The following is a 13,469-nucleotide window of genomic DNA, read 5'->3' on the forward strand; positions in this document are numbered from 1 at the left end:
TATTATTATTATTATTATTATTATTATATAATAAGAAAAGTACGTATTATTATATAATAATAATTATGTTATTATTATTATTATTATTATTTTAATATTTTATTATATAATGATAATTAAATAATAATTATTATTATACATTTCATTTATAAGCGCCGTTCAAAACTCTCAAGGGGATGAAGTCACTGTCCCTGGAAAAATTAGAATGTTAACTCTAGCCCCGATTCAGTCCACTGAGTACAAAAACAAAAAGTCACCTCATGCGAAATTGCTTTAAAAAAGTGTAAATCAGTGAATTTTGTCATACTGCAAATTTGCAAACATTAACTGCACAATATATTTCCATTCGTATTTATAAATTGATGGTTGAAAGAAGACCCCTTTACATATGGTTCCCCCTCTCCCCCTTTCTTCCCAAATATGACTAACTTCGAGTCATCATAGCGCAACCTGTTTCTTTTGACATCGAACTCTGTTTTAAACATAACAAATGTGTTTGTAGAAATACCGTATTCGGCTTTGTGGGCAGTTCTGGTTTTGATTTAAACTCTTGAAAGCAATGTACATTGCACACCGATGACAATTTTTTTTTTTTGTGGACACGCACAATTTACTGAATGAACTACTTATGAATGAGGAATGACGTTTTCTTTTGAAAAACCGTTGTCCAAGAAGCACTTTTATGGCATCATGTGGGGGTTGTGAACTTTGCAAAATGCTGGCAGCTTTAGACCTGACAACTCTTAGTCAGGATTTAGATGTTAGTCAGCAAACAGCAGCAACTGCGCAGCATCCTTGCCAGGAGCACTGCGTGTCTCTCACTGTAGGCCACCCACAATAGCGGCTCTATCTCTCATCGACAGCGCTTTGGCTTCTGGCTGTAAAACCTCACAACTGTGTTGAATGCCCAACCCATTCTTGACCATTTGCTCAAAACCAAGGATGTCATACAAAAATCAGATCATATAATTTGCTCTTTAGCTATCAGACCATTCTATTGTCTCGCACATGAGAAACTGGAATGGCAAGCGATAACCAAACCTAAAGTTTCACAGTGTCCAAAGTTTGACTGATGGGGCCGTATGCGGCCCACTACATGTATTTTTTCGGCCCACCGCATTGTGTCAGAATAAAATTAAACATGCCCTTTGTTAAATGTCCTGTATGAAGGTTAAGCATCAATAATCTTTATGTACAGTGATACTTCGGCTTACGAACGCCTTGGCTAATGAACTTTTCGGTTTACGAACATTAAATTCATCACGAGAATTTAATCTTGGCATACAAACTATTTTTTGGGATACACATGGAGCGCAACAATGAGTGCTGTGTCGTTCGTGAATGAGCCCATTCTACAAACAGGAAATGGGAGCAGACTGTCACGTCCGAACGGGGTGTGGCAACAGATCTCGTCGGACAAAAAGGATAGCTGAATCCAAAATACTCGATGGAGACAGGAATGGGTTCAAAAGAGGCTTTACTGAGACACGCAGGGAACAAACAAAGTGACGAAACGGAAAGGCAAGGCAACAACAGCCGAGCGGGACCAACCTGCGTACTGTGAGGCGACAAGGGCAAGGAATGAGGAAATACACCGGCGAATACCAAGCCTAACCGGGTGACTTTTATAGCCAGAAGGCACAATCAGTGGATTGGGATCAGATGCGTGAGCCCGGAGGAGCAGGGAGGGGAGGGGCGCGCACCTGACGCCAATCAGGATGTGACAGACTTTTTTTTGTCCTCTATTCCCCGCATGTGATTGGTCAAGAACGCAGCGGTGAGGGGGTGGGGATTGACAGAAATACAGAGCTGCAAACATTAAATAGATAGGCAGACGACAGAGAGAGTCAGAAAATTGATAGAAAATCGTGAAATTTGGACTCGTTTCACAAATAACCTGCACAAGCCATCCGTACACTTGATGCAAAAAGCTATCAATCCAGCTAAACAGAACACAATTGATGAGGAACTAGGTAAAATTATCGCAGAGAAAGCACAGCAACTTTACTCGGATATCGTCAAGAGGCAACCTGGAAGTGCGTCATCCATTGATAATTTCAAGGCTCTCCACGGATGGTTCGAGAACTTTTAGCGTCGTACAGGGATTCATAGTGTCATTCGTCTTGGTGAGGCAGCCAGTCCTGACGATAAAGCTGCCAAAGCTTACAAGGAATCATTCCTCAAGATGGTGAAAGAAGAAGGCTACGTTCCACATCAAGTGTTTAATGCTGATGAAACCGGCCACTTCATTCCATCAAGCCATCAACGACCATCACAAAGGTAAATAAAACAACTTTATTATACAGTACAGTTTATTTATTTAATTGCAATACCGTAGCACATTTATTATACATAAAAATGTATATTTTGAGTAGTTTTAAGGCTTAGACAATTAGAAAGTAGAAATTTATGTTTTATGGGGACCTGGGAGCGGATTATTCTCATTTTAATGGTTTCCTATGGGAAATGAATATTTGGGATAGACACTTTTCGCCTTACACACTCAGTCTGGGAACCAATTAAGTTCGTAAGCAAGGTATCACAGTATTTATTTTTTTATTGCTGGAGTAAAACTAAAAAATAGAATTTAACAAGATATAACACTTTTTATCCAAAATTATTTATTAAAAAAGGGCATTTAACACGATTAAAAATTCCCCCAAAATTGGATTACAAGAGCTAGTAATGCATTTAACATTTTCACAAGTAGAAACTTTTATGTCAAATGATTTTTACTTTAAAATGTCATTGTAAGTTTTACACACATGTAACAAATATTTTGTATTATACAAATTCTATTCATCGAATCATTATTTATTGAAAAAAATAATTTCTGTCATTCATTCAGTCCTCTGCAGGGCAGTAAAACCAAATGTTTCTTTATTATCTCTAACAACCGATGCTCCTATCAGACATACATTGGTCCTGTGCTGATCTCCATCAACCCCTTCAAGCAGATGCCTTACTTCGGGGAAAAAGAAGTGGAGATATATCAAGGCGCGGTGAGTCGCTGAGTTGAACCTAAAAGCATCCGCACAGGTTTTGTCGCTGGAGCACGTACAGCTTCGAAAATGGGACCATCTGCAGAACAAAGTTGCTGAAAAGAACTGGGTTGGATTCAAGGTGAACGTTCCAGCTGGCGGGTGCAGATGTTGCTTGTCAGGAACTGGACATGATCCCTGGGAAAGCTTGGCAGCGGCGTCATAGAACTTTGTGTTCGGCCAGCTGCACAGCAGCCCCAGACACTCTGAACTAATACTCAGTACCATGTAGATAAGTGTCCTTGCTGCCTTTAAAAATGCATATGAAATTAACAGTCTACGTAGAGTCAAATAAACGGGTGGAGGGCAGAGCATGCACTCCTTTTCCATATTATTTAGTGCTCGTACAAGCTTTTAGGAAATAGGAAATACCTGATCATCCACTATCCTTGAAATCCCTGACAGGTTTAATATTTAAATCAATCACATAATTTAGCTTTTGATAAGCATGTGTTGTTTAAGGAAGACTGTGTAAGACGAAGTTTGATGTTGTGAGAGAAATATTTCAGCTGTTGTTGTGGCCTCAGTCAAAGCCACCACTGGCCATGTGCATTTAAAAAAATGCAAGCCTTTCAGTAACTATCGCTTCTGATCATTTATTTATTTATTTATTTATTTATTTATTTATTCATTTATTTATGTAATTAACATTTTGTTGAGTTTTTTTTATCATATATTTAACGGAATGACATTTGACATAGACATAAGCTGTATAACTTATTCAGGACATTATGGGCAACTTTGCAAAAATAAAGAACTTGCAATAAAAATACAAATAAAATTTAAAATATAACATATTGAATATTCCCTTTTCAAAAAACTGGTTTTCATTCATTATATTCATGCAATTTTTACCAACATCATTGAGCCGACCAACACATTCTGACTATTGTTCATCTAAAACCTCTGCTTCAGCAACCACATTATTTCAGTGGTTTATTTTTATTTCCTCACTCGAAAAGGTTTTGTTACATTTATTATTATTTTTATAATCCAATAAAGTTGAACATGTGCGGCACACAATAATGATAAATTGTATTTATGTTGCTCATTTTATTTTTTCCTCCCGCTACAAAAACCATCATTTGAACACGGGTTTGTAGACTTTTATATTAATTGTGTATGGGATTCAAGAAAAAAAAGCAGAAACAACAATGCGGTTCACTGGTGTGTTTCGAATTGTCTTTTGCACTTGATACATGGCTGACAGCATTTTTGGAATTTTTTTGCCAACACAATGTTTTAACCATTTTTTTCAAATATACTGTTCTTGTGATTCTCTCCCATCAGGCCCAGTATGAGAACCCTCCTCACATCTACGCTCTGGCGGACAACATGTACAGAAATATGATGATCGACAGAGAAAATCAGTGTGTCATCATTAGGTAAAAACAAAAATCATTAAAAGCAATATTGGGGGTGCATATTACCGCAATATTTTATAATTTGCCAACAAAAAGTAACATAATGAGTTACTCATGTTATTTTAGTATGATGATGATGATTATTATTGAAGTTACTGAGCACCGTTAGCCGTAAAGCTTGGTACGTCATTATTTTTGCAACTAAGAGCTACATCTTGGGTGGTGATCAGTGCTAAAGGCTAATAGCATCCAACACCCTGGTGAAATGAGATATTTTCTGAAATAACTTCATAATTTGAAAGACGCTTATAAATGAAATGTATTATTATTATTATTATTATTATTATTATTATTATTATTATGGGGCTGTCATGAAGTCGGATGGATAGACGGAGGGATGGCGCTGTTGTATCATAATTAGGAAGGAATATCAACGTGCAACACTTTATTTCGAGAAATCTTTGCCAGTATTTACATTTTCATATTCTTGTTTTTACAAGTACCATATTTTCCGGTGTATAAGGCGCACCCAAAAGCCTTCATTTTCTTCAAAAGAAGACCCTGGGCCTAATACGCAGGTGCACCTTATTTGTGAAGTAAAATTCAGCCACAACAGGTCTCGCATCTACCGTCAGCAGCCACCGTTTCCCCTTTTAGAAGAAGTCGTACATAACCCCAGCCTCTACCTTACAGGCTGGAGTTTATGTGCCTTCTAGTTGGAAAACATTTATCTATTTATATATTATATTTGGAAAACATTTGTCATTCATTGAAGGTGTGCCTTATAGTCTGGTGCGCCTTATATACGGAAAAGTTTGAAAATACACCATTTGTTGGGGGTTCGCCTTATACTCCGCTGTGCCTTATACACCAGAAATTACGGTACTAGAAAAATCATAAATGTCCCCTCACTGTTGGGTTATTTTTTGAATAGACCCAAGGCCCTTTGGCTATTCATGTGGGTGTCAAGGGTAACGCGTTGATGTCCCGTTGTCTCCAGTCCGGCGTCCATTTATTTGCTGGACTAAACATCAGTTCTAATGTTTGTATCAAAAATATCGTGGAATAGATATAACTAATAATCAAAGCACCGATCACCCACCAGACATTTGAAGGATTTGACATTTATATCACACAGTATATTGGGAAAGATCGTCACTGCAAGTAAACTTTACGACAGTATGGTTGCAAATTTGGTATTTTGCTTTTAAAAAGTCAAATTAATTCTAAATAATGATTAAATAAATAACTTGTCCAAAACTGTTGACAAGATGTGAACTGTTTATGCCTAAGGCTCAAAGAATGTTCAGGGTGGGAGCCAAAGTCACAAAATCTGATGTGAGCTGATCTTGATAACTGAAAAGCAGTTTGGAGATGACCATGATCACGGGTTAAGGAGGAGTGCAGAAGAACACACCTGACAGGTTCCTCCACATACATCATAGTTCGCTCTAGTTGAAGTTGATCTGGGCCCAACTAAACGGAAACATGCATTTGAGGCTGGTTATGGTTTGGTTATGAATTATTATAAAACATGTTCCTCTACTGTTGATCACAAGGCTATTGTGTCCATTGTTCCCTCATCCCGCCCTTGTCGCTTAATTGCTCTATTCTGTTTTATCTCTTTATTTACCCTTTATCCCTCTACTCTTGACTCTGCCTCAAAATACAGTATAATAAGATGGTTGCCCAGAATCTGCAATTTATTTTTCTTGTGAAGTGCCTTGAGATAACTTCTGATGTGAATCTAGTACAATGAACATAATGTGATGCCAAAAGCGGTGCTTCTGTAATGCGTATTCCTCCACTTCCTGGTTGGGCTAAAAGGACTGATGTGTCATGATAGTGCCTTTTATCCCATGGTGCAGTCACCTGAGCTCCACAGTTGCTATAGTCGTAGTGCTTACCTCATGATGAACGAATCCTGCTTTAGCACTTTGCGCCTGTTGTTTACCCAGCGAGCACTTGCCTCGTTCAGTTTTCCCCCACATGACAGCACAGAGTTGGATTATGCTATGGACTAAATCAGCAGACAAAAGAATAGAAATTGTGTCATGATGACGCAAACGGGCTTCCACCAACTGCTGGCCACGCAGTGTGGTCAGAATTGGCTTGTGTTTGCAATTTTCACCATTTAGTGGACAATGAACAATATAAGCAGTGGTGATGACTCGGGGGTGAGGAAGTACAAATACTTGGTTAATGTGCTTGAAGTCAGCACTCAAGTTGTGTCACTGCCATCTTCCAGCGTGTGTGATGCACAAGTGTTGTCATTTGTTGTGATATGACATTTTGATGGCACATGAACAGCGGCTCATTTACGGGCTCTCCAGAAGAAGCAGGATTGTTTGTTTGTTTTTTTTTTTGGGGGGGGGAATGAACTAACCATGAGCTCATTTCCAGAAGTGCTCTGATTTTCATTGCACAACACTGCGTATTGTATTAACTACTGCTATTTAATGTTTGCACACTTTGAGCCATTATTTGATATTCCGCATTAAGTCCATATACAAATGACAATGTTTTATTATTACGTGAGTAACGGGTCCTCAGGTTTCCTCCCATATTCCAAAAACATGCATGGCAGGCTGATTGACCACTCTAAATCTTCTCTAGGTGTGAGTTATAGAGCGGTTGTTTGTTTGTTTCTGTGTGCCTTGTGATTGGTTGGCAACCAATTCAGGGTGTCCTCCACTCGTGTCCGCAGATGGCTGGCATAGGCTCCAGAACCCCCCTGCGACCCTAGTGAGATTTAGCGGTACAGATAATGGATAGATGGATGGATAATTGATGCTTCATCCATAAAATATCGATAACGGCCTATAAATACCACAAAATAGGTACAAAGCACAATTTTGATCAAAATGAAACTCTTCAATTCAATTCTACCTGGTTCCTTGGGATGCCATGATATTTTGGCAGATCACTACTTTAATCTTATTAAATCTCTTCAAATCACTTGCAACATCGAGCCGAGGCACCAAGATTGCCCACAATGATAGCAAATTACTACTTTTGTTGAATTGAACCGACCCAACTTGTTGTTCCTTGGTACTGAGAAACCATAAATTGGCAGCAATGTAATCATTTTAGTCTCATTGTAACACAATGACAAATCCTTTCTATATGGTTCTTTGGCCTCAAGATGCAACAAGATGGTGGAAAAGCAATCATTTTATTGCTCTGGACTGAGCACAAAAACACAGACTGCGCTTCCAGTAAATAACGGAGGAAAGGTTCCCCAAAAAGTAGCCAATATGTGAATTCCCAAATGTTGAACCACAAATATGTGGGGCTTCTTAAAATATCTTCTTAGAATGTACTGTTACCTGAGTCATCTGCTTCTGTGTTTTTATCCTAAATGGCACATTACTGACTGTTCCATTGTGTCATTTTTATCATACACTGTAGATCACACGGAATTATGTTACACATTAGATTTGTGTTCCGAACCAAACTGCTGATGTCATTTCCTTAAATAAGGGGAGCTGATGCTTGATCAATCGCTGCAAACCTCATTGACCCCCCTGACCACCAACAGCTGTATGTGTCTAAAATGGAAAACTCAATTTAAAGAGGGACTCACAAAAACGTATGCTCGCGTGCAGTAGTGTGAGTGTTTACAGTGTACAGTGAGGAGGCCCCAAAAGAGCTGAGGAGGTGCTGGACTTTGGGGGAGGGTTAATAGACGAGTGGCTCCCATGACTTCCTCTGACCGCCACTAACAGGCTGCAGCTGTTTCTCGCACAACATTTAGCAAGACGACTCTACTTTAAGGCGCTGGAGAAAAAAAAAAAGAAATAAAAACAAGACTCCGCAGCCCTCCACTGCCAAACCACATGCGTCCAAATAAGTATGACCCAAAAGTCAAGAAGGGAAAGTAGAGTGTAGGGTGTGGGAATAGAGATGAAGGTAAGTGTGTCCCAATGGGATTTACATGCACTAGATGTTCACCAATATTATTTATTTTATGGATACACGTGCAATTTGAGAGAACATATTTTTTATAGCCAGTCTTATGATTGCCACGCTTTCCCCCTCCAAGATTTCAACTTCTGTTTTACCAAAGACCACTGACGATGCAAGTCCGAAATACACAGCCTGCCAGTGTTTGCACTATAATGTCTTGAGATTTAATGACAAAATGCAGTGTTTGAAAACCAAAATATGAAATAGCAACTCCATATTTGTGGCATACATATCCTATCAAATTATTGTTTTGATATTGTGTAACTGTCAATGCAGGCATTAAACTAGAATGGTGTAGTCAAGAGCACTTATTTATGATTTTCATTATGTGCAAGAGGGAAATGTTCTCTAGCGCGAAATAACGAAAAACGAAATGTCCAAAACCACAAAAAAATCCAGAACTGGTAAAACAAGGACTGTAATAAAAAGAATATGCACAAGTTAGATCTGTAAAGCACACAATTCTTAACAGTAACAATATCAGCATTTTCCATTATATTGCTCACTGTATCATTAAAAAAAGCAGATGTTGATATATTTCTTTCTCTCTTTTAGTGGTGAGAGTGGAGCCGGGAAGACCGTGGCGGCCAAATACATAATGGGATATATCTCCAGAGTGTCAGGAGGTGGACCAAGGGTGCAGGTGAGACGATTTTCTTCCTATTAATGAAAGAACAAAAAATAATTTCAGAACAATTTTTCATTCTGTTCATAATTTAAATCCACAATTAGTAGATTGTGAAGCATGAACGCAATTTAAAACAAGACTCTGCAATGATCTTAGGTCCTGAATATTTAAACAGCTTCCTCCAGTTATCTATCATCCTTGAAATGCCCTGTTTCTAAGCTTGATAAAGACCTAAATGTAATGAGGAAATGCCGGTACTCCCACATCATTGGGATTCAATTTTTTTAATATTCAATCCACTTTTTGTTTCTCATAAATGATTCGGAAAATATTTTTCGGCCGTATGATATTTTGCATTTCGTACTTAAAATTACATGACTGATAAATTGCCCTGGTTTCCATTTTCCCAAATTGTACAATTCAATTCAGTTCAACTCCAATATTTGGAACAGCAAAAAACACATTTTTTTTGCTGAGAATACTGGTGCTCAATAATATTGTACTGTATATTAACAGACTGGATCATCATTTTTTACGGGCTGAGCGTTGTGAAGTCACATTAGCTTATTAGTGAAATAAGATAGCAAGCTACAGATACAGCAATTCAATGATATTACACCCAGCATACTTCTCAGACAATTTTGTGTTTTTGGGATCATTGGCAGAGCCTTATTTTCTGCATATTGTGGCCGTTACACCACTTCAATAAGGTGTGCAGAAGTACTGAAACAGATACAGAGACCTGGCCATTCAAATGTTTTTGACAAGGTCAATTTAAGTCCACCTGAAAAGGTTGTGGTCCATTATTTATCCTGAAATTTCCACAGGAACAATATCCCAATTTTTTTTCTGAGTATTATGTATTTAATTCTAGTCTGCACAAAGTCTGTAATTTCAATGTAAGGAGAGTCTGAAGTAGAAATGTCTTGCAAAGGAAAGATGTCCTCCAGACAGTGTGTTAATACAAAAAGAGTGTGCGAGTGGAAAGTTCCAGTCACACTCACAAGTTAGAGTGTGAAGAATGTGATATCTTTACCTAATACACTCTACTGTCTGTGTGTGTGTGTGTGTGTGTGTGTGTGTGTGTGTGTGTGTGTGTGTGTGTGTGTGTGTGTGTGTGTGTGTGTGTGTGTGTGTGTGTGTGTGTGTGTGTGTGTGTGTGTGTTTGTGTGTGTGTGTGCGTGCGTGCGTGCGTGCGTGCGTGTGCGCGTGTGCGTGTGCGTGTGTGTGTGTGTGCACGCGCATGGCTGTGTGTATGTGAGCATGGCTGTGTGTGTGTGTGAGCATACATGCGCTCATTGCGCATGCCCCTGTGTATCCTCGCAGCACGTCAAAGACATCATCCTGCAGTCCAACCCACTGCTGGAGGCCTTTGGTAACGCCAAGACGGTTAGGAACAACAACTCCAGCAGATTTGTAAGACTTCCCAATACCTCATACCATCGTCACACTGCTTTACATCGTTTTTAAAAGTAAGCCATGACAAGTCATTTTCAAATACAGTTCACCTCTACAGAAAAAAGGTACCAAGGAGGTTTGTGATATGACAAGAAAAACACAATTCAACACATTTAATTTAAAACAGATTATTTTCTTACAGGCACTGTTTTATAGGTGTTCAATTACCTATTAATTAATAATTGCAATTCAACACCGTTTTATAGAAGACATGGATCTCATGGCCGTAACAGTCAAACCATTTTTCCAAAGACCCTCTCACAATCCTAACATCTGTTAAAAAAACAAAAACAACCACATGTTCATTCTATATGCCATGGGAATTAAAATGTTGTAATGTTAACAAAACAAAACAAAACAAAATAGTAAAAGCATTGGATGTTTGAGGACCATTCAAATGCGTCACATGGCCCTAAAAGTGTTTCTCAGAAAGCAACGGTCAAACACATGCAGATCAGTTGTCATTTGATTCATGCAACAGATAACCAGATTTGTTTGAAAAAAGCTTTCAAAGTCATATAGAAGACGGATAGCTTCCTAAAATGAAGGCAGACCGTTCCAATGAAATTGTGGTGGTTTACTTTCCGCCAAAGAGAAAAGTGTATTGCCTTTTTCCGATCGGGGGCCATATATAAGCCTTCCATACTAAACTCAAATGATACAACGTCAGAACACATTTATTTTGTATGATGAGTATTTGGTTTTCCTCTTGGGTTATATTTGTCTTTAGAGATGCATAGGTTCCACAACACTGTATCATCTCAGGAAAAATTCCTTTATGTTAGCTCCATTAGCCTTAAGTAACACCTTTTGGGGTAGTGTCTTTGAGTTAATAAAGTCTCTGTTCAGTGACGGGCTACTGCTCTGAGTTTGACAGTGACTGGAAAAGACATTACGGTACACGCCCGTCTGGTGAATACAGTGAAAATGCAGTAAAATGTTCATATGGGAGCACACACAGGAGCACGTCAGAGCCCACAGCTCCTGTCTGTTAGCCCACTTCGTTGGTGAAAATGTCTCTCTGGTCCATCAGGGGAAATACTTTGAGATTCAGTTCAGCAACGGCGGCGAGCCAGACGGAGGGAAAATCTCCAACTTCCTTCTGGAGAAATCACGTGTTGTCATGAGGAATCCTGGCGAGAGGAGTTTCCATATATTCTATCAGGTGGGAGATTTTCGCGACATGCGGGGCGGTAAGGGAAATTAGGCCATGGACTAAATTATTGGGCAACATCTCAATCAAATCATGTTTTAAACAGGGTTTGGGCGACAGTCCCAATTTCAGTCTCATGAAACACTCTGAGGATGAAATCCAACAGAGATTCTGAGCCATTAGGCCCTCCCAGGTTTAGTGAACTCACAAATATTGATCTGGATTAATGGACAGAAATTCCCCCAGACACACACACCAACATTATCCCACAAGAGCAGACATTATTCTAGCTGTAACTCATTCATGCCTTCTTTTTTAACTCTCTGTAATGGAAAATACTATCCGGCCCCTTGAAAATGTGTTTTCCAATGAAGTGCCAAAACGGCATTACGTGTCATTGTGTCTCTGAGTACAGTTGATTGAAGGTGCGAGCGACGACCAGAAGAACAGCCTTGGGATCACGAGTTTGGATTACTACACTTACCTCAACCAGTCCGGTTCTTACAAAGTGGACGACATTAATGACAAAAATGACTTCCAAGAGACCATGGTAATGACCGTAGTATTCCATCAACGCATACGTTTCTGTCCCAATGACCGTGCCCACTTTCGTCTCCAAATTTTGTTGTAACTCTTTGTGTTGCCAGCATGCCATGAAGGTGATTGGCATCTCGGATCAGGACCGCGCCATGGTACTTCAGATTGTGGCTGGTGTCCTGCACGTGGGCAACATCAGCTTCAAGGAAGTGGGCAACTACGCTGCTGTGGAGAGTGAAGAGTGTAAGTTGCCTCCCTTACTGCACCAAGGAACCACCACCCTGATTGTTTCTGATTGCTTGCTCATGTTCTTCTGGGTCTTTATGTCATGCCTGGTTTTGAAGTTTTACCTGCCTGTTTGCTTTTTCGTTTTCTGTGGTCATGCAAGCCCGTCAACTGTCTGTCAGCTTTTCTGTCGTATTCCATCTTTTGATTGATTACAATTTCAGGCATGCAAATTTGAGCTTTGTTAGAAAAGTTGAAGGACCGGTGTCATAAAAGATGTATCGGTATTTCAAAGTTTTCCCAACACTATCCTGTGGTGTTGAGATATGGTTGTGGACACTGCATGTCCCTCCAGTAATGTTTGTCAACCTTGTGGCCTTTAACAACACCTCACAATACCGCAAGCATCTTACAATTCCTGGCCACCACTCACAAGACCTGGCAATGTGCCCATTGCTCCTCCCCAACGCGACTATCTCCAAGCTGAAGGATGCTGTCAAGAGGTTCAGTTTTGCAAATGGTCCACGACACCAAGATGGCTGAAATGACAAAAGAAGCTGTGCTGCATTCTGAAAGATAGTTTCCAGTCATGCATGAAGGTGTGGCAGAAAATTCTGGTAAAGTGCTTTGGACACCCAAGGTATTACCAGTAGAACAAATCTTTTGTCACCTGGAACGTTTCTGACAGAGAGCTAAATATGCTGTCAATTTTCATGGAAAATGCTGGTGATTAAATGATTAAATGCAAATGTTTAAATTAGCTCATGCAATTAGATTTTTCAAATCGAGGACAAATTGTGTCAGCTTATTTTGTATCTTTAGAGAAGACTTCTAAATGGTCGGTGTAAACCGATGTGCTTCACATTGAAATCTTGACATAGCATATAATTAACAAAATGAGAGGCAACATGCAGTATAGATATTTGTGTAAATATGCAGTATATGGGAACAAATTAACTAGACCAGGGGTTCTTAACCTGGGTTCGATCGAACCCTAGGGGTTCGGTGAGTCGGTCTCAGGGGTTCGGTGAGGTGGATCCTCCGCCACAGAGGTCCACCCCTCAGTCTAGTTTGCAGTTAGTAGGCACAGTCAT

At 39.4% G+C, this 13,469-nt stretch overlaps 1 protein-coding gene across 3 annotated transcripts in view; it reads left to right on the forward strand.

The window, feature by feature from the left end:
- The window catches only part of myo1ea (myosin IEa), a 53,797-nt gene that overhangs the window by 15,613 nt on the left and 24,715 nt on the right, over positions 1-13,469 (forward strand). For all 3 annotated transcript variants that reach the window (XM_088992522.1, XM_088992523.1, XM_088992524.1), the window contains exons 3-9: positions 2,913-3,002; positions 4,332-4,426; positions 8,930-9,017; positions 10,329-10,418; positions 11,494-11,625; positions 12,029-12,163; positions 12,261-12,393. In XM_088992522.1, coding sequence (XP_088848648.1) covers positions 2,913-3,002; positions 4,332-4,426; positions 8,930-9,017; positions 10,329-10,418; positions 11,494-11,625; positions 12,029-12,163; positions 12,261-12,393 — 763 coding nt within the window. The remainder of the gene's footprint in view (positions 1-2,912; positions 3,003-4,331; positions 4,427-8,929; positions 9,018-10,328; positions 10,419-11,493; positions 11,626-12,028; positions 12,164-12,260; positions 12,394-13,469) is intronic.

The sequence above is a fragment of the Hippocampus bargibanti genome, linkage group LG03 (genome assembly GCF_051943395.1).
Source record: "Hippocampus bargibanti isolate YZ-2025 linkage group LG03, ASM5194339v1, whole genome shotgun sequence".
Taxonomy (NCBI): Eukaryota; Metazoa; Chordata; class Actinopteri; order Syngnathiformes; family Syngnathidae; genus Hippocampus; species Hippocampus bargibanti.